Here is a 26,010-nt window from a genome sequence, read left to right as displayed (position 1 = left end):
AAAAAAGTATTCTCGTAGCTTCGTAACTTTACAGTTGAACCACTGATGTCACACGGACTACTTTGTCGATCATCTTGGTACTTTTCTGGACCTTGAACGTGGTAGTTACCTTGCTGTTTATGGGAGGGTCAGAGAGCCCTCATATTTCATCAAAAATATCTTAAAAATTGTGTTCCGAAGATGAATGAATGTCTTACGGGTTTCGAACAACACAAGAGTGAGTAATTAATGACAGAATTTTCATTTTTGGGTGAACTAACCCTTTAAGCGCAGAAAAACAATTTATGCAAATAAGTTTGATGATGATGTTAAAGAAGTCCAACCATATATGGAAAAGATTCTTCAAAATTCTCCTTTTGTGTTCCATGGTACAAATAACAACATAATGCATAATAATAATGACAGCATTTTAATTTTTGGGTGAACGACTTCTTAAAGCGGAATATGTGAATGCATGTTTTTGTTTTCCCTCACACAAAGGCAAAATGATTTTTGTCAGTTTATGAACAGCATTTCTATATAGTATTAGTCAGCAGAGCTTGACATCAGAACACACTGTTATGTTTGTTATAATGATCTTCATTCCACAACCTAATTAGTTACAAGTCACAGTTAGGATAAGATGATGTTTGTAAAGATTGTCTTTCTTTGTATTTAGAAGCACAATTGGCAAGTTTATGTATATACATTATTTTCAAAAATACATTAACCTTACTTGAATGTGCTGCTTCTATGAAATGTATTTTCAATTTTTGAATTAAAATTCATTTTTATATTTTTTTAAGGGACAGAAATGTCAAGGTTGTGCAATTGTCCTATAATCATAATCTCTCTTTGTTGAAAATAGTATTAACTGTTAAACTAGATTTTTCTTTTTCGTCACATAGGACATCCTTATTTGTCATTGGCTCTTGGTCTTATTGTCTTTTAATCTAAAAAATAGATTGAATATTTTGAAAACATACATTTTATAATGCACCACTTACTTTAAAAATTAAATTAACCAGTGTCCTTTGGTTTTGCAGGAGGGCAGGTCAGATTTGGATGATTATGGAAAGGAGACCAGTGGCCACCCTTCCCAGGATGCCAATGTACGTGACCTGGGCGCAGGCCAGGGTGGCGGACCGGGTCTTTATAAGGTAGTGAAGACCGGACCTTCGGGTCACAACATCAGAAGCTGCCCAAACCTTAGAGGTATCCCCATTGGAATGTTAGTTCTGGGAAACAAAGTCAAGGCTGTAGGCGAGGTATGGACTCCCAACTGTGTTACTGTGGCTGCCAATAAATGACTAATTAGCCAGATTTCTTGCTAGTTCTGCAGTTTCTGTAACACAAATTCTTCATTTTTCTTTAGACGATTAGAGAACCCTTTGTGTAACGTCTTTTGATAAAGGCCATACATGCTATGGCTCTGGCGTGGGTGTGGTGTTGTTCTGTTCACATTATTAAAGCCCCTCTCAAGAATCACCAAGCATGGCTTCAGCTTTTGCACAGTAACAGTACAGTATAATCTGGCATGCTCTTTAGGAAAAACTGTGTGATGCAACAATTAATAAATGATCCTAATTTCCTATTAACAATAATGACAGATGAAGCTTGTGAATTAAAAAAAAAACTGAAGTCACATGATAATGTACACTCTGTAAACACCTAGGTTGAGCAAAATTCAGAATTAAGAATAGGTTTCCTTTCAATTTGGGATTGTGAATTTGAATTGAATTAGTTCTGACCCATAGGATGTGGAACTGGATTTTGAATTGGAATGATAGGAAGAGCAACTTAATGAATTGTAATTCTAAGAAATTAAATTACTCAAACATGCACATTTGTGTTGTGAAACAGAACACAAATAATTACATAATTACTTTGAGTAATTGTCAATTTATTATTATATTATATATTGTTATTTTATGCTGTATTATAACTTCTCTAGATACCCTAGTATATTATATTATGTTGTGTTATACTTTCTGTAGGTAACAATGTTGATATTGTAGAATAGACAATGTAGAAAAAAATACTAACAAATTATTGTTAAAACTAGGGATGTCCATTTTAGCCAGTTAACCGACTGTAAGAATTTTGACCGATTAATACAATCAGTTAAACGGTTTAAAAAGTAATTTAATTATTTATTTTTTCAGTAATTAATCAAAATATTTAAAAAGGTTTGCTGCGTGGTTAAAATACGCTACGCGTATAAAAAAAAATTTTTTTAGGGGGAAAAAACATAAGTCGCGTATAAGTCGCATTTTATAGTTTCATTCAGAAATAGGCCTAATGCCGACACAAAACCTTTTCACGGCACAGTATATATAGGCTTATAAATATATATATATATAGCCTAGCTTTATTATGTTCTTCTCCGCTGGCAGAAGTGCTGCAGGTGCGTGATGTGATATGATATGACCATGTGAATCCTCATGTTCTGTTGTTTGCTGCTTTTTGCGCATGTAAAATTAATCCCCGGAAAACAAATGTTAGTATTTTATCCTTATCCTTTCTAATTTAATTGAATTCTAATTTAAAATAATCTTCTCGGTTAACGGTTAACAATCGGTTAACGAGCGTCGGTTGTCGGTTAGAAAAAATAACCGAAATGAACATCCCTAGTTAAAACTACTTCAATTTAGATGAATTTTCTTTGAATTTCTTTCTTTATAATTGTACTTCCTTAAATTCAAATTACAATTCTGCATCTGGTTTTGTCTCAATTCAAATTCAGGAATTGAATGGGAATTCTGAATGGCGCACAATCTTGGTAAACACCTGTCTTTTATGGCATTTGAATTAGGGCTGTGCGATTTGGGGGAAAATATCAAATTGCGATTTTTTTGACAGATATTGCGATTGCGATTTGATTTGCGATTTTAAATTTGCAAAGTCAAGCTTCAGCTCAATATTGTCAATAATGTGCAGCACAGTATGGGTATCATTACCCTGCTGAAAAAAACAATAGAAACCATCACAGAAATTCTTATAGTTTCCATTAAACCAATACAAAATTCCTTTTTGTTTTGGGCATTATTCCAATAGGAATTACTGTTGTTCTATTGGTTGCCATCTGCCAGATTACATCCACCAATAGAATCCATCAAATAGACACCTCATTATAGGTTACATTAAAACCAATACAATTCCCATTATAACCCTGAAATCCATAAATTTTTTTGTGTTTTAGGAGGGGTTCTGCTCTTGGGGTAATTTTGGTAGGCCGGCCACTCCTGGGAAGGTTCGCCACTGTTCCAAGTTTTCTCCATTTGTGGATAATGGCTCTGACCGTGGTTCGCTGGAGTCCCAAAGCCTTAGAAATGGCTTCATAACCCTTTCCAGGCTGATACATGTCAACTATTTTGTTTCTCATCTGTTCTTGAATTTCTTTAGATCGCGGCATGATGTGTTGCTCTTTAAGCATGCTTCACTTTGTCAGACAGGTTCTATTTAAGTGATTTCTTGATTCAACAGGTCTGGCAGTAATCAGGCCTGCGTGTGGCTAGTGAAATTTAACTCAGCTTTCTAAAATGATGTGGTTAATCATAGTTCTTTCATGATTTAAGAGGAGGGGCAAATAATTTTTCACGTAGGGCCAGGAAGGTTTGGACAGCTTTTTTCCCTTAATAAATGAAATTATCATTTAAAAACTGCATTTTGTATTTACTTGCATTATCTTTGCGTAATATTAAAATTGGTTTGATGATCTGAATCTTTTAAGTGTGACAAATATGCAAAAAATAAAAAAACAGGAAGGGGGCAAAAACCTTTTCACGGCACAGTATATATAGGCTTATAAATATATATATATATAGCCTAGCTTTATTATGTTCGCATGTAAAATTAATCCCCGGAAAACAAATGTTAGTATTTTATCCTTATCCTTTCTAATTTAATTGAATTCTAATTTAAAATAATCTTCTCGGTTAACGGTTAACAATCGGTTAACGAGCGTCGGTTGTCGGTTAGAAAAAATAACCGAAATGAACATCCCTAGTTAAAACTACTTCAATTTAGATGAATTTTCTTTGAATTTCTTTCTTTATAATTGTACTTCCTTAAATTCAAATTACAATTCTGCATCTGGTTTTGTCTCAATTCAAATTCAGGAATTGAATGGGAATTCTGAATGGCGCACAATCTTGGTAAACACCTGTCTTTTATGGCATTTGAATTAGGGCTGTGCGATTTGGGGGAAAGATTTCGATTCGATTTCGATTAATCGCACAGCCCTAATTTGAATGGTCTCCATGTGTGATCATGGAAGGGCTGGACTTTGCCTCTTTCTTCTCTCAGTAGAGGGTGTGGTGTGTCATGCTGTCCTCAAATGCTCTCCTAAAGTCGCTGTCTCTGAGCCTCCCAACTTACACAAATACTGCTATTCTTCTCACGTCAAATTTAAAACAGTGTCTTTGTTCGAACTGGTTTCAATTCATAAATCCTGAGAATTGAAGGGTACATCATATATTTGTTTCTAAATGCGCCGTCATTTTAGAGCCTCCACTGAGTTTTGCTTGCTAATCAGTCATGCTCCTCTGGATTGATGTAGTGTGTGTGTGAGAGAGAGGAGGTAAATAAAGCTGTATCTGTATCAGGTGATTAACTCGGAGGGCACCTGGGTTCAGCTGGATAAGAACAGTGTGGTGGAGTTCTGTGAGAGCGATGAGGGGGAGGCCTGGTCTCTGGCCCGAGACAGAGGGGGAAACCAGTACCTACGTCACGAGGAAGGTAACGCTAACACACGTACTTAAACGTATTTCAGTTAGTTGCAAAAGCAGCATTTCTAATGCACAATTCTATTTTTAGGTGAACTGTTTCTTTAAATAGGAAACCAGTAATGAAATAGAGCATGCTTAAACCACAAGTTGAAATTCAGCTGGCTGTTAGTTATTGATGATTATTAATGCATTTTGTTTCTCTCTGGAACAGAGCAAGCAATTTTGGAGCATGGAGCCCAGACCCCTCCTCCCAGCCCGTTCTCAGTCCAGGCGTTTAACAGGGGCATGGGCAGCTCGGGAGCTCAGGGCTTCGACTACGGCATCAACAACAAAGGTGAGAGTAAAGATCCTGGAGAGATTTATTAGGAGTGATTTATTATTAAGTGACAGTTACACCTTTGTTTATATGATTAAATTTCATATTTTTTCATACCATGCTCTAGGGGTGGGTGACATACCGGTAGACACCAGTAGAAATTTGTCAACTGCTAGAGATTTTTGACTATTGTCTCTATCGCGGTTACACACTCACGTGATGTTGCTGTGCTACATATAGTTTGCACACGTTTTTAAGCATTGCAGTTTAAAAACAAGTGATTTTAAGCCATTGAAACAGCTGAGAAAGAAAACACATGTGTAACATTATATTGGATCTGGGCAGCTTTTAAAGTGACAGCAGTCCAATATTCTGACTGTCTGTTATTCATGTTAATCAAATAACAACAATAAGAAAATCTCTCGCTGCTCGTCTAAATCATTTTTGTAACTTTAATAAGACAAAATATATATTTAATTGACAGTGAAGAATATGCAGTGTTTTTATACATTTGATTACTTTAAACAATGTACGTAGCATTTCTTATTTGTTCTACTGTAGTTTTTTTGTCCTATTGCTTGTTCTTAGTTTCTTATTCTTATTTAATGGCTGACTTTTTATTTGTCTACAGTGAGCTTGAGTTTTTTTTTTCTTTTTTCACTTAGGCTAGTATTAGTTTTTTTTGTGATATTGACACTAGTGACAAGAATTATGACAATTCTATGGTATCAAACATTTTGATATCAGAAAGAACTTGTTTAAAACAAAAATAACTATATTGTGATATAGTTACAGTGAATTAAAATGACTCATATCGTGATATAAGATTTTGGTCATAAAATCACCCATGATTGGTCATAAAATCACCCACCCCTACCATGCTCCTGCTAAATATTTGATCAGATATATCTTGGTAGTTTATTCCCTGATTTTAAATGTTATTTCACAAAATTGATGCCAATCCAACTGTGGTAGAATAGCCAGTCATCCAGGATTTTTGTGTTCAGGTATCAAACATTTTGATATCAGAAAGAACTTTTTTAAAACAAAAATAACTATATTGTGATATAGTTACAGTGAATTAAAATGACTCATATCGTGATATAAGATTTTGGTCATATCGCCCGCCCCTACCATGCTCCTGCTAAATGTCATATTTGATCAGATATATCTTGGTAGTTTATTCCCTGATTTTAAATGTTATTTCACAAAATTGATGCCAATCCAACTGTGGTAGAATAGCCAGTCATCCAGGATTTTTGTGTTCATGTTTTAGTAACTGCGATTTCCTTTATGTTCCTAAAAATTGTCTCGTTCTTGAAGTAAAAACTTTGTAGGTTAAACGTGGAAATGAAATGTTGTGGACCAGAATAAATTTTTTTCCTACCAAACATACAGTATCGTTCAAAGTTTGGGGTTGGTAATATTTTTAATGTTTTTAAAAGAAGTGTCTTGTGCTCAAAAATACAGTAAAACAGTAATATTGTGAAATATAATTATTTAAAATAATACTTAAGATTATTGCAATTTAAAATAATTTAAAATGTAATTATATTTTAATACAGTTCAAATGTAATTTATTTTTGTGATGACAAAGGTGAATTTTCAGCAGCCATCATTCTAATTAATGCTGAAAACAGTTTTGCTGCTTAATCATTTTATGGAAACCCTGATGCTTTTTTCAGGATACTTTGATGAGGCGTGTTCAAAAGAACAGCAATTTTTTTAACTTTTGTAACATTATAAGTGTCTGTACTGTCACTTTAAATCAATTTCATGCATCCCCGCTGAATAAAAGTATTAAGGTATTACAAAAAAATCTTACTGACCCCAAATGGTAGTGTATACTTCACATATAAATGATTTTTTTAAATCCTTGTCCAGTAATTACAAACAACAGGAATAGTCTTGGAAACGTCATGGAGCCCTGGATATAATGGACATGAAAACAGTGTCTTTTATCTATTTAAAGTGCTGTATGACCCCTGATTAATAAGCAAACACACAATCATTTGTCTCAATTCAGCTCTGTGTAATCAGAGTAATTGTGTTCTGCATGCTGTGATCTGTGTGTCTTGGCTGTCGTCTGTGGCGTGTGAAGGCATCATTGTGTGCATGGGCAGGACTCTGTGTGCTGCAGCTGGGTCTTACCCATTTATTGTCCACTGGCTCTCACCATACTGTTCTCATGCTCCGCTGCTTAGTGCCGTTACCCATAGACCGCTGTCTGATGGGTCCTTCATCACCTCTTATACTTAATAAGTCTATGTGAATAAAATACCCTTGACGTAACTATGGTGCTTAACTAAATGCTACTTGATTAAAAGTCAACATGAAGTCAATATTAACCTTAAAATTGCTTGACATTCCAAAGAAAAATAAGTCTTCCTAATTTTTAAAATGTATTAACTTGCTCTTTCTCTAAAGACTTTCCTTTTCGGCCAGTGGGATGTCCAGGTCATCTTTCTAAATTCCTGCCAATATTTGCAAATAATGTAAAAATAAAAAATGCAGTCCTTTGATAATGTTAATGTAATACAATAAAGATTACGGCAGTAATCGGTAAACAAAAAATCATAAATGCTTCTATTGGGATACCTTGACCTGTTCTTAAGGGTGAACCTGACCTTAAACAGTCAAAAAGCCTTCTCACAATTCACTGCAAACTCTGATACATGTTCCATTTTCATATGAAATGCATACTTTTTGTGATCCAATCAGTTCCTGAGATAAAATCAGTTCCCACCCTACGCTTTTTTCTTTTCTTCCCTCAATAACTATCTTGTCAGACACACATTGCATTATGGAAGTCTTTTCATGTTGACTTTAACAACTCCGCTAAAATCTTAGTTTTCAGTAATGTCATGCTACTTGTTTGGTTAGTATTAAAATGTTTGATACAATTTGGACAAATCCCCTCCCCCCACAGAATTTCCATGAGTTGCACTATAAAAGGGATGAAAGCAGAGTATTGGCTTTGTCTGCCAATGTTTTATCTGTGACCTTGTAGATGTTCCAGATATGAGGTTTCATGAAAACCTAACCCAACGGCTCCCCCGGCCATTCCTTATTCCCCTCATGTTGGTTCAGCTGACCCACTCACACACCCCATTACTTCCAGTGAGCGTGCGTGCTTGTGTGGGGCGTTAAACTGACGAGCGTTTTGTATGGCTCCTTTTAAGGATCATATAAGCTACAGCACTCCCATTGTCTTCCGCATTGCAGGTGACCGGCTGAGTGCCATACTGAATTCCATTCAGTCTGGGCCTTTCCTCCCAACTCCTTCCATATTTGAGCAAGCTGCCAAACCTCCCTCTTCCCTTGTCCACAGCCCATTTGTGTTTGGACAATCCCTTTCCCAGCAGCCTCAACCGCATCCACAGCTTCCGAGTAAGTCTGTACGTCTATAAGGTAGTGGCGGTGCTTGTCTTAAGCGCTTATTTGTTTAGTGTCCCATAGGTTGTGTTAAGATCCGTTCAGGCTTATTTCCCCTGCTTTTCTGTCGGCGTCCACCCGCTTGCTTGCTATGTTTGAATTGGTGATTCTTTTCTTTCTCATCTCATTTTAACTTCAGTGGCCAAATAACATTTAAGCTCCTCTTCTGTTTCTATTGTAGCTACTAACAGTGTGTGTGTTTCATGTCAGATGTTTCTGTTAATTTGATTGCATTTTTCTTTTTTGCTTGCTACATGTACAGTGCTTAATTTGATCATTCATTAGCTAAATAATTACCAAGAGGTCCAGGAATCCGTCCACGCAATCAAAACCATGCAGTGCTGTAGCATTGCATCCCCCAGTGTAAACCACAATGCATATGTCTGCATAAGAAAAATGAATTTGGGTTTTTTGGATATTTCAGGAGCAAGTGTCTCAATATTTTCCACAGCCAGAATACTCTGAATCTGCATTTCAGATTCATTACAATTCTTCATATTTTATTCTCACTCTTCTGCCACCCTAACTTGCACTGGTTGATGCCCAGTTTTGTTTTAGTCTTGTGCCTTCTTCTACCAGACTCTGTCTCTCTCACAGTGTCTGTCCTTCTACTTGTTGCTTTTTCTCTATTCATACATCTTTCCCAGTACCTAGATGCTCCTCTGACCCTGTTTACACTTAGTGTTAACATCCATCGTGGGTGATCCGATCACCAATTGCAGGGCTTTAATGAGGTTGTGTATAATTTTTGTCAGCCAATTTGGAGGTAATCAGAAACACTGCACTTGTTGTGTAAATACTAATGCATCCTAGACAACATTGTCTGTCTTCTGACCCGCTAATATTTCATTGCACCAAAACAAGGTTTTTTAATTTTAAACTACCTGTGTAGTGTGTACATGTAAGTATTATTTTTTTTAAATCATACATATGCATGCACAAGACTTTACAGAACTTCTCTGCAATTACACAGATAATCTAAAATGCTCAGTTAATGTACAAACTATTAACTGAACAAATTATATTTGTAATGCTGCCTTAAGGCCCTTTCACACGGTACGCGGCAGTCGCGAGTGTCTAGTTCATTCTCAATGGGAGACATGCGGAAAGCGGCAAAACGCGGGCGGTTTCGCTGGCGGCGCGGAGGCGGAGCGCAAGCGGTGCTCGTGCACCCAAAATCCTGCCGCTTCCACCGGCACGGCGCTTCGCGGCAGGCACCGCCAAAGATAAAAATATTTTATCTTTTTGTGAGCGGCAGCGACAGCCGCGTCGGTTTTAACCAATCAGTGAACAGATTATTAACAACCAATCATAGAACATTTAACTGAACTTATAACGGACAGTTGAAAATGGAGGAGAAGATTGTTTTAAGTGTGATGATTTCCCTGAACTGTATGACCCATCTAAAATCTCATACAGAGACATAAAAAAAAAATCTAGAGCGTGGGAGCCACGAGTTGGTTTGCCAGGTAAAAATTTAAATACGTACAAAATGTCCAAACAATACTTTTTTTTGCGCGTGGTTAAATGTTATGACAAACGATAGTTATACACCCTCTTCTCTGTTGTGAGCTGCTGGCCTGGAAAGGGCCTCATCAGATGTTTTTGCAGTGGGAAAGCTTCATCTCCAACAAAGACATGTGGCATAGGCCCAAGGCTTTCTGCCCCTGGTAGTGGTGTGTCCATTGGAATGCCAAGTTTTTCCTCTTTCAGTCTTTTTCCCAAAGAGGAACAGGAAAACACTCCTCCATCACTGTTTCTTCCAAAAGCTCCAACATCAATAACTCGAAACAGATAATGTGCATCAACTAATGCCAGAAGGACAATAGAGTGTGTGCCCTTATAGTTGAAATATAATGACCCAGAGTTTGGTGGAGCTTGTAACACCACATGTTTACCATCAATAGCTCCAATGCAGTTTGGAAAGTTCCACCTCTCCTGAAACTCTTTAGCGATTTCCACCCAATCTTGCATTGCTGATACTGGCATATATTCATTCACCAACACATCCCAGATGACCTTGGTGACCTCATCCACAATTGTTGCTACCGTTGAAGTTTCCACTCTGAAGCTGAAAGCTATGCTCACAAATGAATCTCCAGTTGCCAGAAACCTGTATTGAAAAATAAAAATATTGGGTATCATGCAACTAAATCATATAAAAATAAGATATTGTAAACATTAACATCATGACATTCTGTAAAGCTGCTTTGAAACGATGTGTATTGTGAAAAGGACTCTACAAATAAATCATTATGTATTTATGTATAATTCTCAATCATTTTTATTTGTTTCAGTGTATTAACTCTTTTTCTGTTTTTGTTTTTAAACTGTTTTTCTCTGGATAGTTGAAGAAGTGAGGAAAAAATTGAAAAATCTCAGGGATAAATATATAAAAGAGAGGAGAGCCATGAAAGAGAAGAAGAGTGGGTCAGAAGCAGACAGCCAGAAAGTCTGGAAATACTTTAACATCATGTCATTCCTTGAGCCCCATGTGAGAGAGAGGCCGACAAGCAGTAACATGATGGTAAATGAAGAAGAACAGGAAGTTATTCTCACACTTGAGCCAGTGACAGTGCAGATAGAGCAGGAAGTGAGTGATATCAGTACAACAGGAGAGGATTCACTTGCTGAGAATGAAAACGAGAACAGCTCACAAAAGGCGAAGACAGCAGGAACTTTTTTTTGAGTCACGTGTACTTGAAAAGGTGGATGAAATCTCCAAGCAGCTTAAAGACTGTGGCGATGAGGATGAACTCTTCCTCATGAGTCTTGTACCAGCTTTTAAGAGACTGAGCGAGATACAAAAATCTACAGCCCGCATTGAAATTATGCGGGTCCTGCATGACATTCAGTTTAAAGAGAAGTAACTCTAAAAACAGATATACAGTTGTATGTTCTCAGACACTGTTAGTAACCCAACTGATGGCTGATGTTCTGGGTTAGCTCTTTTGTCTAACCTAATGTTCTTATTTATGTAACAGGGATATATATATATATGCACACAAACTCATTTTTGATTATTAAGAATGCTTTATAAAATGTTTTAACATGTATTTGTTTTTTTTAACTCAACTTATTAATAAAATTGTATTTTGAAGAAAATACTACAACAAAATACTAATAAAATTGTATTTTGAAGAGTTATCAAACTATAACAAATGCAATGAAGTTATTGCATTTACCTGAGACAGATGGAAAGCCGCTTCTTTGAAATGATGGGTTTCCTCATGTTTGTTTCTGTCTTTGTGATCCTTGTTTTTTTTGAGTCACGTGTACTTGAAAAGGTGGATGAAATCTCCAAGCAGCTTAAAGACTGTGGCGATGAGGATGAACTCTTCCTCATGAGTCTTGTACCAGCTTTTAAGAGACTGAGCGAGATACAAAAATCTACAGCCCGCATTGAAATTATGCGGGTCCTGCATGACATTCAGTTTAAAGAGAAGTAACTCTAAAAACAGATATACAGTTGTATGTTCTCAGACACTGTTAGTAGCCCAACTGATGGCTGATGTTCTGGGTTAGCTCTTTTGTCTAACCTAATGTTCTTATTTATGTAACAGGGATATATATATATATGCACACAAACTCATTTTTGATTATTAAGAATGCTTTAAAAAATGTTTTAACATGTATTTGTTTTTTTTAACTCAACTTATTAATAAAATTGTATTTTGAAGAAAATACTACAACAAAATACTAATAAAATTGTATTTTGAAGAGTTATCAAACTATAATAAATGTAATGAAGTTATTGCATTTACCTGAGACAGATGGAAAGCCGCTCCTTTGAACTGATGGGTTTCCTCATGTTTGTTTCCGTCTTTGTGATCCTTGTTGCCACCTTCTCATGAAGTAGTTCAAAAAGTTCAGGGGTAAGCCTGAAGTAGGTCTTGAACCTGAGAGGGTCATTATAAAGTTCTTGTACCAAATGATAATAGTCTCCCTGCTCTTCTCGGTTAAGGAGTAGTTCATGTACCCATTTTGTCCTCTTTTTTTTCCTTTTATGCATGAGCACATCAATAAGAAGTTTTTGCATTTCCAGCAAAGCCCTGCGCCTGGGATGCATTGTTTAGGCACAAGTAATCTTCTAAATGTTCCTTTAAAATTATATTTCCCTCAAATATTTGCTTAAATCGTTACCTTGTGATACTCTTAAGGCAAATCTTCAAAAACAACTCCACTTGTGCCAAACGAAAAAAAACAAAAATAATAATGACAATAATTAATGACAGGATGACAAACACAAATTTCCGTTGTTTTATTTATTTTTTAGTAAATACAAAGGTGATGTTGAAAATTGTAACTATGGCAACGTCCGCTCCGAGACCGCAACGCGACCACCGCCTCAACTGCACAAAACGCTTCCACTACAAGAGAAAGCGGCAGCCGTGCGGCGATTCCACCGCTTGCCGCGTCCCGTGTGAAAGGGCCTTTAGAATTAGAACAGTGTGTATATGGAGGATGCATAATTAAGATGTATACTTTCTAAAATAGCCTTTATATCAGGAGCACATCTATTACATCTGTTTTGAATATTAGACCCTTTAACACAGCAGTCCCGGTAAATTACCGTAAAATGGCCAGAATGATCTTACCAGTAAATACACAAATATACTATTCACACAAGCAACGGTGTTCTGGCTTTTTACCAGTAAGAGACCATTCACACATTAGCTCCAAAATACCGATAAATTCTGTGATGTCAGTCAACAGAATGATCTTTAAAAACCGCGCCGTTGTTTTCATTCGCCCACGCGAGTAGAAGCACTTTAGTTTCCCTATCTGTCCAAGATATTTGAAGTCTGACTGACAGGCATAAAGGGGTGGTCTTGCTCTGTAATGTTATGTAATGTTACTGGTAATGTTACATCTTCTCATACCGGTAAATTGCCGGTAAATTGCCAGAACAAATGTACCTGTATTTTTGAAAAGGTCCTGTTCACACATGATCTCCTAATGTTAATTTACCGGTAATTTAATAGTAAAGACTATATGTGTGAAAGGGGCTATAGCAACTGATGTTTTATGTTATACATGTAGTCACAAAATCTTTAATATTCCCCTTGAAAACGAAGTAGTCACAGACACATTTGAATTGCATGTTAATACCAGGTGTAAACTACAAATCTCAGTTGTCCACTTGCGATTAGATCACCCAATACGATTGTTAATATCAAGTGTAAACAGGGCCAGAGTCCTCATTTCCTCATACACTCTTTCTTCCACTCTTCATTGCTCATTGGCTCTCACTTTCTTTCTCATTCTCTGATGGTTTTCCTTGGTTCAAGCCTTGTTGCTTACTTTCCTTGCCACTGTTTTCCGCTGTAGATGCTTCATCACGCAGCCTTGCTTCACGTGAGCGTGTGCACAAAAGCAATGCGACCGGCCCTGGCACCACTCTCTCATCTCTTGTTCTCAGACAAAAGGGTGGGTAATGCATGTCTTCTCCTGGGAGCACCCTGGAGACTCACTACAGGGAGGGGTTTCATGTCATTCTCTCTTCCACAGTCCATTTATTTCCCCTTAGGCATGGCAACAGAGTATTTAGTGCTTTGGAATATATATGGGGGCAGGTTTACAAGCTTGACAAAACATTTCCCATGACCTGGGTGCTTTCCATTTGCATCAATATTTATGCATTTGCTACCTTAAAGTCTTATGAATACTTAAATTCTTATGTAAATAAAAGTTGGTCAGTAAATTGAAATTTAAGGTCATTCTTGGATTTCAGTGGATTCTTGTAGATGTCATTTTAAAATTTACTTCTGTTGTTTTACATTTGGTTTCTTAAGTTCCTATTATGTTGTAAATGATTTTTCCCTTACATTTTCAGATGTCTTTTTTTTTGTCTTGTTTTTTTATTTTTATTTCTTCCTACTTACGTGAAAACGCCTGACAAGTCTTTGTGGAGTGCCTCCTGCACAAATGAGTTGCACATTGGTAACTGTTGGTGTGTTATGATACGCAGGTGACAGGGATAACTTGGCCAGTCGGTCTATGTCTCCAGGCAGCAAGCATCGTCAAGAGAGTCGATCCTCCAAAACGGACAGTCACTCTAGTCGATCTGTTGACCAGGTGAAGAGCAAGAACAATGACAGTCTGTCTGCCAGCGAGGCCCTCAGTCTCAAATCAGACACCGGCAAACTGCGGTCTGACTCTCACAGCCGCTCCCATTCCCCTAACCACAACACGCTACAAGCCCTGAAAGCTGATGGCCGAACCTCAGGCCTTAGGGCTGAGTCTCCGAACCCTAGCTCCCGTTCCTCCTCACCCAAACAGAAGACCTTCAGTTCGGGTAGATCTAGCCCTTCCAGCAACAGTTCTCCACGTTCATCCTCTCCTCACGACAAGAACCTGCCCTCTAAAGTTAGTCCTTCTTCTAAAGCTCACCTGGACCCTCCTCGTGAGAGATCCAAATCTGACTCCTATACGCTAGACCCTGACACGCTCAGAAAGAAGAAGGTTCCTTTCATGGAACCTCTGAGAGGCAGGTCTACATCTCCCAAGCCAAAAATTTCACCCAAAGAGAGCAAAGGAGGAAGCAGCAATGCTGAGAACCGAGCCCCATCTCCCCATGTAGTTCAAGAGAACCTCCACAGCGAAGTGGTGGAGGTGTGTAGGTCCAGCACCTTGCTGTCCAATGATGAAGCCAATGATGAGAATGCAGAGTTGCACAATGCTGAAGAGGGCTCTTCCAAGGTCCACTTTAGTATTGGAAAAGCCCCGGTCAAGGAGGAACTTGAAAGCCGTTCTTCACCCAAAGTTAGCCGTAAAACCTCCAGCAGGCATGTGAGACCCAAAAAAGACAAATCTGGGCCACTCTTTAAGGGTGAAAACGTGCGTCCTGCTGAACCCGCCAAGCAAGCCATGTCGCCTTCTGTTGCGGAATGTGCTCGTGCTGTTTTTGCTGCCTTCCTCTGGCATGAGGGCATAGTACATGATGCCATGGCATGCTCTTCCTTCCTGAAGTTCAACCCTGAGCTGACCAAAGAACATGCACCCATCCGTAATTCTCTCAGCTGCCAGCAGGGTTTTGAAGAGAAGGAGAGCAAACTGAAGAACCGTCACTCTCTGGAGATCTCCTCGGCCCTCAACATGTTCAACATATCACCACATGGCCCAGACATTTCCAAGATGGGTAGCATCAACAAGAACAAGGTTCTGTCCATGCTGAAAGAGCCACCCTTGCCCGAGAAGTGCGAGGATGGAAAAAGTGAGGCGGTCTCCTATGAGATGACCAGCAACTCCATGAGGTCTAAGTCCATCTTGCCTCTCACCCTCCAGCACCTAGTAGCATTCTGGGAGGACATATCCATGGCTACCATAAAAGCGGCTACACAGAATATGATCTTCCCGAGTCCAGGGTCCAGTGCTATCCTTAAAAAGAAGGAGAATGAAAAGGACAGCAAGAAGACCAAGAAAGAGAAGAAGAAAAAGGAGAAAGCCGAGGTTCGCCCCAGGGGGAACCTCTTTGGGGAGATGGCGCAGTTAGCTATGGGAGGCCCTGAGAAGGATACCGTCTGTGAGCTGTGTGGAGAGTCTCACCCATACCCTGTTACGTACCACATGAGACAGGCCCACCCAGGTACAGTGCCGTCATTTCTTGGGTCTTACTCCATTCTGTTTTGTTCAGAATGGATATAAAGACCAATATATGGAGTATATCATCACTTTTCTGTGTTGTGTTCTTTCAGGCTGTGGTCGATATGCTGGAGGTCAGGGCTATAACAGTATTGGTCACTTTTGTGGAGGCTGGGCTGGTAACTGTGGAGATGGTGGGATTGGAGGAAGCACCTGGTACTTGGTGTGTGATCGTTGTAGAGAGAAGTACCTGAGAGAAAAACAAACAGCTACCAGAGAAAAGGTATACCTGTCATGACCAATGTAGGGAAATTCATATTTGTAGATGTCTAAAACATTGAATGATTCTTTCTTGGGTTCAACCCTGTGGTTCTTGGATAAGGTCAAGCTGTCAAGGAAGAAACCTCTCCAGGTGAAAACCCCACGGGCTCTGCCCACGATGGAGGCCCACCAGGTGATCCGTGCCAATGCACTGTTCCTGCTGTCTCTGAGCAGCGCCGCTGAGCCAAGTCTACTTTGCCATTACCCACCTAAACCCTTCCACGCACATCTGCCCAGCCTCAAAGAGGGAGTGTCTGAGGAACTACCCAACAAGATGGGCTGCCTCTATCTGCAAACTCTAGCCCGGTAAATACCTTTTGTTGATCACCATGACCACGGGCAGCCTTGTTGTAGTAATTCAGTGCATTGAGTATCTCATTGAGTCTTTCTCAATGTCCTTTTTGCAGCCAACACACTGAGAACTTTGGGGCCTATCAAGATGACAACTTGTTTCAGGATGAGATGCGTTACCTGCGTTCTACGTCAGTCCCTGCTCCCTATATTTCAGTCACTCCTGATGCCTGCCCCAATGTTTTTCAAGAGCCAGGAAGTAACATGAAGTCCATGCCCCCAAGGTACTGTAACAAACTCTTACATGTATCTCCCAAATTGCCATGCTCTAATACTGGTTCTATGAACATTTAGCCATTTTTGTGTGCTTATTATCTCTGTATGACTTCTTTATTTAACTTTGTTCCTTTAGTTTGGAGACAAGTCCAATCACAGACAGTGACACAGCCAAGCGGACAGTATTCCAGCGCTCATATTCAGTGGTGGCCTCCGAGTATGATAAGCAGCACTCAGCTTCCCCAGCACGGGTCAAAGCAGTGCCGAGACGCAGGGTACACAGCGGGGATGCAGGTAATGGTGTGTCACTTTGTACAGCACAGTTACAAATGTCTAATTAATTCAGCTAATTTCCATTATTACCATAATGACAGAGTGTGATGTCTGAGAATATTTTTACATCAGGAGTGCTGCTGCTATACAGGACTGAACTAATTTCAGTCTTTTAAAGTTATTCTGTATATAATTTGCATTTGGCTGGTGCTTTTATCCAACTTGTATTGCATTGATTGTATACATTTTAGTAGTTCTTGCAGCCTCTGGGATTTGAACCCATGAACTTGGTGTCATTAGGTCCATGTTTTACTGTTTAACCTACATGTTAAAATGGCTTGCATGCACCAATATAATGATGCATAGCAATATTTACCTATACCTTCTAACAATGTTTGAGTCCTCAAGTTATCAAAGCAGAGTTTAGAATCGATTAATGTAAACTTTGCATTCAGGAAAAGTGATAGTTGACCAGAAATGCTAGATGCCATTTTTTTATTTAATTTGTAAATATTAATACTGGATTTTAAAATGTTAATTTTTGTTGTTGTTGTTGTTCACTGCTAAAATATTAGTATTGTGATGCTAAGTTAAACATTTTAAATGTGAGTTAATACCTGCTGGTTTCTACAGAAGTTGGGTCATCACTGCTTCGTCACCCTTCTCCTGAGTTGTCTCGACTGATCTCAGCCCACGGCTCTCTCAGCAAGGGTGAAAGAAACTTCCAGTGGCCTGTGCTGGCATTTGTTATCCAGCATCATGACCTAGAGGGCCTGGAAGTGGCTATGAAGCATGCACTCCGCAAATCAGCCTGCAGGGTGTTTGCCATGGAGGTCAGCGACATTATCTCTGGCCTTCTGCCGACTTTCAGTCCTCTTCTTCCTGTCCTAAATTGTATAATGCAGTCACTGTATTAAAGTCCATGTAAAAGACATGTATTAAAATCCTTATCCAGTTATCACAATTGACTAGAAAATTTTAGTCAGAAGTTTTGGGAACTCTTAACAAACCTTTTGTTCTGCATTTCCTTTTCAGGCTTTTAATTGGCTGCTGTGTAATGTTACCCAGACCACCTCCCTCCATGATATCCTGTGGCACTTTGTGGCGTCTCTGACTCCGTCTCCCTTTGAGACGGAAGAAGAGGAGGAGGAAGAGAACAAAGGGAACAAGGAGAACCTCGAGCAGGTGTGGCCTCACAACACTGCTAATGGTTTATTAAGAAGTCACTATTTACTTAAGATGAACAGAGGTTTTTCTGAAACAGGATGTTTTTCTTCTTGTTCTCACAGGAGAAGGATTTAGGTGTATGTGAGCACCCCCTGTCTGACATTCTCATCGCAGGAGAGGCGGCTCACCCGCTGCCCCACACCTTCCACCGTCTGCTCCAGACCATCTCTGACCTCATGATGTCACTTCCCAGTGGAAGCTCACTTCAGCAGATGGCCCTCAGGTATCTTTTGCCTGTTCATAGAGACACCATTTGCAACCTCCTGATGATAAATGATGCTGGCAAATTTTGCACATGCAATCTCAACTAACATCGTCTTCATAAATGTACAAATCTAGTATTTGTTTGGCTGTTTCATTAGATGTTGGAGTCTGAAATTCAAACAATCAGATCATCAGTTCCTGCACCAGAGTAACGTATTTCACCACATCAACAACATCCTGTCCAAATCAGATGATGGGGACAGTGAGGAGAGTTTTAACATCAGCGTACAGTCGGGATACGAAGCGATTAGTCAGGTGGGAAACATTCCATTACCTTCATCTACGTTGATTGACAACAAAGACTTTCTTTCCTGTTGCCTTTAGATTTATTCATTTGGCTGAAGCCAACATCTAAATGAGCTTAAATCGCAATGAAGGTATTTTACATGTATTGCAGGAACTTTGTGTGTTGACCTGTCTGAAAGATCTGACCAGCGTGGTAGACATTAAAACGTCCAGCCGACCAGCCATGATCGGCAGCCTGACTGATGGCTCCACTGAGACGTTCTGGGAGTCTGGAGATGAAGATAAGAACAAAACAAAGAGCATCACTATCAGCTGTGTCAAAGGCATCAATGCCTCATATGTCTCTGTCCATGTCGACAACTCTCGTGACATTGGAGTGAGTTTGCAAACTATTGTTCTTTTAGTTTTTCTGTCTGTTCTTTCCCAGTCAGTATATTAATACCGCTCTCTATGTTGGCCAACTGGTAATTCTGTATAGATTTTATGAAGTGTTCAAAGTGCACAAAGCCTATATAACGTTCAAACCTTCAGATATGACATTTTGTCACATTTTTCTAGTTTGAGTTGATTGTTTTGTAATATCATTTATACATGTATCTTTAAACATCTAGTAATTTATATAACCTGTGCTTTGTGTTCTGTCAGAATAAAGTCACGTCAATGATATTCCTTTGTGGGAAGGCTGTGGAAGATCTCTGCAGAATCAAGCAGGTAGGACTTAAATGACTTAATGAGATTATCTGTGAACCTTTTTACAAAAAAAGTTGTGTTAACGCGTCCTCTGATGATCTATACTTCTGCATATGACATTAAGTCAGTTTGAAAAAGGCTCGTTTCACTGAATGGACTTTTTGTTGTCTCAGCTTGACTTAGACTCGAGGCACATGGGCTGGGTGACCAGTGAGCTGCCTGGAGGAGACCACCACGTGATCAAGATCGAGCTTAAGGGTCCTGAGAACACGCTTAGGGTACGGCAGGTCAAAGTGCTTGGCTGGAAGGAGGGCGAGAGCATCAAGATTGCTGGGCAGATATCAGCCAGTGTATCTCAGCAGAAGAACTGCGAGGCTGAGACGCTGCGTGTCTTCCGCCTCATTACATCACAGGTGAGGCCAAAAACCTTCTCAAACGGCTCACGAAGGCACAATCCGCAGTACGGTTCCAGTACCACTGTACATCAAACTCTGTAAAACACTCGTTCACAGATATCGTTTAAGGAAAGGCAAAAGTCATGTTTATGTGTTTGTGTAGGTGTTTGGGAAACTAATTTGTGGGGATGCAGAACCAACACCAGAACAAGAAGAGAAGAACCTGCTCTCCTCACCCGAGGGTGAAGACAAGGTCAGTACCAGCATCTGTTGTGTTTGGTGGCTCGTTACAACCATATCAAGTGCTGAAGCATAAGATGAAGTTGTTCAATTATGTTACAAATGTTTCGTCTTCAGGCTCCATCTGATGCAGACTTGAAGGAGCACATGGTTGGCATTATTTTCAGCAGGTCTTCCGCCTCATTACATCACAGGTGAGGCCAAAAACCTTCTCAAACGGCTCACGAAGGCACAATCCGCAGTACGGTTCCAGTACCACTGTACATCAAACTCTGTAAAACACTCGTTCACAGATATCGTTTAAGGAAAGGCAAAAGTCATGTTTATGTGTTTGTGTAGGTGTTTGGGAAACTAATTTGTGGGGATGCAGAACCAACACCAGAACAAGAAGAGAAGAACCTGCTCTCCTCACCCGAGGGTGAAGACAAGGTCAGTACCAGCATCTGTTGTGTTTGGTGGCTCGTTACAACCATATCAAGTGCTGAAGCATAAGATGAAGTTGTTCAATTATGTTACAAATGTTTCGTCTTCAGGCTCCATCTGATGCAGACTTGAAGGAGCACATGGTTGGCATTATTTTCAGCAGGAGCAAACTGACCAACCTTCAGAAACAGGTAACACCATCAAAACAACTCTCGGCTCTCTCTAAAACCAAACAAGCTGCCTAAAAATCCATCCAAGATGGCAGAAAAAGTGTTGATTATAAACAAATAATTTACAAAAAAACCAGCAAAAACAGTTCTGTCTTAGTAAAAATGGGTTGTTTAGCCAATATTTGTGCTTTATTAGGTTATTATTTTCCGTGGTAAAATGAATGAGTAATGAATGTATGAATACACAAAATACATGGACACCAGTATGTTTGGGCGAAAAAAGCATAGTAAGTTTTCTAGGGTTAATTGTAATATTTTATAACCACTGTAAAGTAATTGTATAGGACATAAATATTCATAACCAAACAATTTTTAATGGTTAACATTTTGGCAAGTCTTACCTCATGCTCATATTTTTTTTATTTGAACAGTCACATATGGTCCAGTCGCAAAAGTTCAAATATTTCAACACAACCTCAAATTTGCATACGCATATGGTCAGAACTCTACAATGACGTTTGCATTTTTTTGGAGATGGTCAAAGGCAGTTTAACACCAAATTATTCCGCTTATTAAGTTGTGATGTATCAAATACTGTTTCTGGGTCCAGCATCTTTATGGGCATTTTTTTATGTATAGCACATTTTGAACAGTCACATATGGTCCAGTCGCAAAAGTTCAAATATTTCAACACAACCTCAAATTTGCATACGCATATGGTCAGAACTCTACAATGACGTTTGCATTTTTTTGGAGATGGTCAAAGGCAGTTTAACACCAAATTATTCCGCTTATTAAGTTGTGATGTATCAAATACTGTTTCTGGGTCCAGCATCTTTATGGGCATTTTTTTTATGTATAGCACATTTTAGGCTAAGATTTTTTTTTTTTTTTTTTGAAATCATTAATAAATAATTACTGTCAGAGCACCTGATATTTCTCTATTGAGATAAAGGTTAGGATTATGATTTCCAGTAGTATTACATCACACTGTGAGTCTATATTAGCATCATCTGTTGCTTTTGGGATCTGGTAGAGCAGTTTGAGCCAGAAACAGTGGTGCTTGACATCAGACTTCAGCGGATTGTGAGTGCTTTTCGTGTGAGGAAGAGTATTTGTATGATGCATTTGTAGAGCGTTCTATATCCATTACTTATGAGGTTCCATTTCAGGCAGTAGACAGCCAGCCTTTTCCTGTTCCCAAGTCTCTGTAAAATAGCAGTTACTCCACACCTGACTGTTTGCCGCCTCAGGTGTGTGCCCATATCGTCCAGGCCATCCGTATGGAGGCCACGCGAGTGCGGGAGGAATGGGAGCACGCCATTTCCAGCAAGGAGAACGCAAACTCTCAGCCCAGTGACGACGACGCCTCCTCTGATGCTTACTGCTTTGAGCTGTTGTCTATGGTGCTGGCCTTGAGTGGATCTAACGTTGGGCGGCAGTACCTGGCCCAGCAGCTCACCCTACTGCAGGACCTCTTCTCCCTCCTTCACACCGCCTCGCCACGCGTCCAGAGACAGGTTTGTGAACGCATCGAGAACTGCTAGTCTTGAACTTGACTTTCTAGAATCAGGATCTGGAATGCAACACTGTTCTTGCCGCGCAGGTGACGTCACTGCTCAGGCGCGTTCTTCCTGAGGTCACTCCCATGCGCCTGGCCAGCGTCATCGGCGTAAAGGCGCTGCCACCAGCAGACATCAGTGACATCATCCACTCCACCGAGAAGAGCGACTGGACCAAGCTGGGCATTTTAGATATGTTTCTGGGCTGCATCGCCAAAGCCCTCACTGTGCAGCTCAAGGCGAAGGGCACCACTATAGTTGGCACAGCTGGCATGGCTGCAGGCAAAGGAGTCACTACAGTCACCCTACCCATGATCTTCAACTCAAGGTCAGCTTGCTTGCATGTGCCATTTTCAAATTACACTGCCTTGGATCATATTTGCTGAATGAAATCCAATACTTGTTTCTTACAAATTTTGGGCAGTTGATTCTAAAAATAATGTCTTTTTTGCTCTAGCATGTTACACTTTTTCACAGAATATCTGCATTTCGTAGCGTTTTTGCTTTCGACAACCATATGTATGGTGAAGCCTTGCATTATCCTTTAATCACCAGAAAAACTGCCACAAAGATATGATTCTTATCTTCCTCTGAGCCAGATTCAAACTATTTATTATTTTTACATAATAATTGTTTAAGAATTGTTTAAGAATAATTCTTAAAACCTGATTTCATTTTTTTCCCACTCTTGTAGATTTAGGTAAATTATACATTTTGAATAATGCTTTTTGTCATTCAAAAATGTTGAGAGTTTATGGCTTTTGTTATTTTACTAAGTGCAGTAAAGATGATATTAGGGCTGCACGATTAATCGAATGCGATTGTAATACGCATTTTGTTAAAAAAGCCGGTTCTGTAATCAGCAGGAAATCATCATCATGTGCTTTCAGATGGAGCAGAATTTACTACACATAGCCGTAGTTCACTGACAAGTTACGCAAAAAAATCGCAGACGATTTTATTGCGCGATTCTGAAATCGAAGAAATCGTTTGCGATAATGACAGCTGTTTGCATAGCTTCTCAGTGCACTACGGCTCTGTGTAGTAAATGCTGCTCCATCTGAAAGCATGTGAAAATACCACATTTAATAACATATTTTTACTCCAAACTCACTTCATAACGTCAGTCGAGTGTTTGAAATAAATCCTCCTGTGAGATGATGTGGCTTCTTACACAGAATAAGGCACGAAACATATTTCATAGTATTTAAGCAGTGATAAAGGCATTGCATTATAAATATACTTTATTGTAATGAAAATTATAATAATAAGAACTCAGATAAACCGTATATTGCCGTAGTCGTGTGTTTATTATTCACGTTGAATCAATGAAAGCAGTTTAATCTTCTGTTTATTCAGCTGCAGCGATAGGCATTTTCTGGGTTTCTTCTGCGAGGCGTATTTGGAGTTTCAGCTAGAGAGCGCCCTCTGGCCTTTGGATGGAGATTTACTGCTGATCACAGAACCGTGCTTCACTAAAAGATACGCATGACAATCGCAGCTTCTGTCGAATTGCGATCTCGATTCCATTTCGATTTATCGTGCAGCCCTAGATGATATATAAATATATGGGTCTAAGATGAAAAGGGTTTTCAAGCATCAAAACAAAAGTTTTGTACAGCTTTAATTTTCCCCCCCGTACATTAGAATGTCATGTTTGTTTATTTTTTCAGAACAAAATTTTTTTTTTATTTTTGTGATGATTTACAGCAAACAAACTAAAATATAATTTTCTGTAGCAGTAGTTCATAGTTCATTGGTGGATTTAAAACAAGAATCATTAGATGTCATTTAAGGAGCACAGTGCAGCCTCAAAATACTAAATAAATTTAATTTTAAATAAGTTTTAAATCATTTAAAATGTAGTATGACCACTTTTTCTTTTACGTATTTTAATAAGTACAGATCCGAATAAGTATGTTGAATAATTTTTAGCTAAATCTGTCACGCTGAATGACGACGTAACATTATTTCACCCATGTTTTGACATTTTGTCTTCACAAAAGTTATGTGAAACATTAGACACTTGACTTGCATTTAATGCTTTCTATGTATATAAAATCACTTTTGTAAAATTATTTTTTGATATCTTATATAAAAATATTTTTTTAAATTCTTATTTTTGTACCCTGCATCATCAAATTAATTAATATTGGGGCTTTTTTGCAAATCAGCAGAATTTTTTTTTAAGATGCAGGGCTGTGTTATTTAAAACACATGGTCTGAAATCATCTTATTAAGGGTCTTAACATTTTAGAAATGTATATTTAATAACTTTGTTTATATTTTTGTCTGTTTGTGCAGCTACATACGGCGTGGAATTAGTCACTGGTGGATGAAGGGCTCCACTCCGCCTCAGATCGCTGAGATTATTATTAAACTCGTCAAAGACATGGCTGCTGTGAGTAATGATGGCCCATCTTATCCCAGACACCTTTTCTGTCTTAACAATATGCAGCAGATTTGCTGTTCAGCTGCATGTTTATGAATGATATTATATATAATCTTGCACTTCGTAACCTGATCTCCTGCAGTTGCGTTTTAATTAGGGCTGTCAGTCGATTAAAATGTTTAATCTAATTAATTACATGATGTGTTTATTAATTCATCGGATTAATTGCAAATGAAATTTGGCTGTGAAATTACCCACAAAAGATAATGTAAAGTCATTATTGTGTTAAATGAGAAAGTATCAAGTAGACATTACAAATAGTACCTTTAGAAAGAAATATTTTATTTGATTCAACATAAAATTTATTACACATAAACGTTTATGCTACAACAGCCTAACATTAACTATGGAACATAAAAGAAGATCATTTGAGAAACATCAACCAAAACAGCTTTGTTACCAACAGTCTTCAAAATACCTTTTTATGTTCCACAAAGAAAGTCATACAGGTTTGAAACGACACGAGGGAAATTTATGACAGAATTAAATTTTTTGGGTGAACTATCCCTTTAATGTTTTTTTTTTAATGAAATGATACTCTAAATAAGATTATAGAACGGATAGTTCCGGTCCTTGATTCTGATTGGTTGAGCCGTGTTCGAAGCTGTTGTAAATTACACTACAAACATACACCTTTGTTTACTTCTATGTGTTGCTTGGCAACCACTTTGTTGGAACCACAACTGTTTCTGAGGAACTACTTTGGTATTGTTTGGTGGAAGAATACTGTTTTTATTAATATCATTACTCCGCTTCGCGTCGTACCTAACAACGCCCCTTAGCTGTTATAAATTCACTGTGAACCATGGCTTCTTGGGGCTTATTGCTTTAAACCAGGGGTCGGGAACCTTTTTTGACCAAAGAGCCAATTTTTTTATTTTTGGTTAATGCATTTTTCCAAAAGAGCCTATATATATATATATACATATATAGCCTAATATTATATAAAATGCATTTTATTTTCAATAACATTTTAATAATAGTAACTTTATTAGGACCATGGAAACTAAAATACACAAATATGCAGCTAACCGTCAAAATTTGTGCAGGGCTTTTACTGTGAGGTTGATTTACAGGGGGATGAATTCTCTTCAGAGTTCTCTCTCTCTCTACGTGTGTGTGTGTGTGTGTGTGTG

General features: G+C 38.7%; 1 protein-coding gene across 1 annotated transcript in view; it reads left to right on the top strand.

The window, feature by feature from the left end:
- The window catches only part of mycbp2 (MYC binding protein 2), a 132,058-nt gene that overhangs the window by 97,565 nt on the left and 8,483 nt on the right, over positions 1-26,010 (top strand). Inside the window, exons 53-71 of the mRNA XM_016564075.1 lie at positions 4,587-4,719; positions 4,921-5,043; positions 14,432-16,048; positions 16,158-16,327; positions 16,427-16,671; positions 16,773-16,940; positions 17,069-17,226; positions 17,839-18,038; positions 18,241-18,390; positions 18,495-18,655; positions 18,795-18,951; positions 19,094-19,318; positions 19,588-19,653; positions 19,806-20,045; positions 20,191-20,280; positions 20,801-20,881; positions 22,114-22,380; positions 22,467-22,750; positions 24,727-24,823. Coding sequence (XP_016419561.1) covers positions 4,587-4,719; positions 4,921-5,043; positions 14,432-16,048; positions 16,158-16,327; positions 16,427-16,671; positions 16,773-16,940; positions 17,069-17,226; positions 17,839-18,038; positions 18,241-18,390; positions 18,495-18,655; positions 18,795-18,951; positions 19,094-19,318; positions 19,588-19,653; positions 19,806-20,045; positions 20,191-20,280; positions 20,801-20,881; positions 22,114-22,380; positions 22,467-22,750; positions 24,727-24,823 — 4,632 coding nt within the window. The remainder of the gene's footprint in view (positions 1-4,586; positions 4,720-4,920; positions 5,044-14,431; positions 16,049-16,157; positions 16,328-16,426; positions 16,672-16,772; positions 16,941-17,068; positions 17,227-17,838; positions 18,039-18,240; positions 18,391-18,494; positions 18,656-18,794; positions 18,952-19,093; positions 19,319-19,587; positions 19,654-19,805; positions 20,046-20,190; positions 20,281-20,800; positions 20,882-22,113; positions 22,381-22,466; positions 22,751-24,726; positions 24,824-26,010) is intronic.

This window comes from Sinocyclocheilus rhinocerous, unplaced genomic scaffold (genome assembly GCF_001515625.1).
Source record: "Sinocyclocheilus rhinocerous isolate Xijiao unplaced genomic scaffold, SAMN03320098_v1.1 scaffold2245, whole genome shotgun sequence".
Taxonomy (NCBI): domain Eukaryota; kingdom Metazoa; phylum Chordata; class Actinopteri; order Cypriniformes; family Cyprinidae; genus Sinocyclocheilus; species Sinocyclocheilus rhinocerous.
Note: the sequence above shows the minus strand (reverse complement) of the source record. Positions and strands in the feature narration are given on the sequence as shown.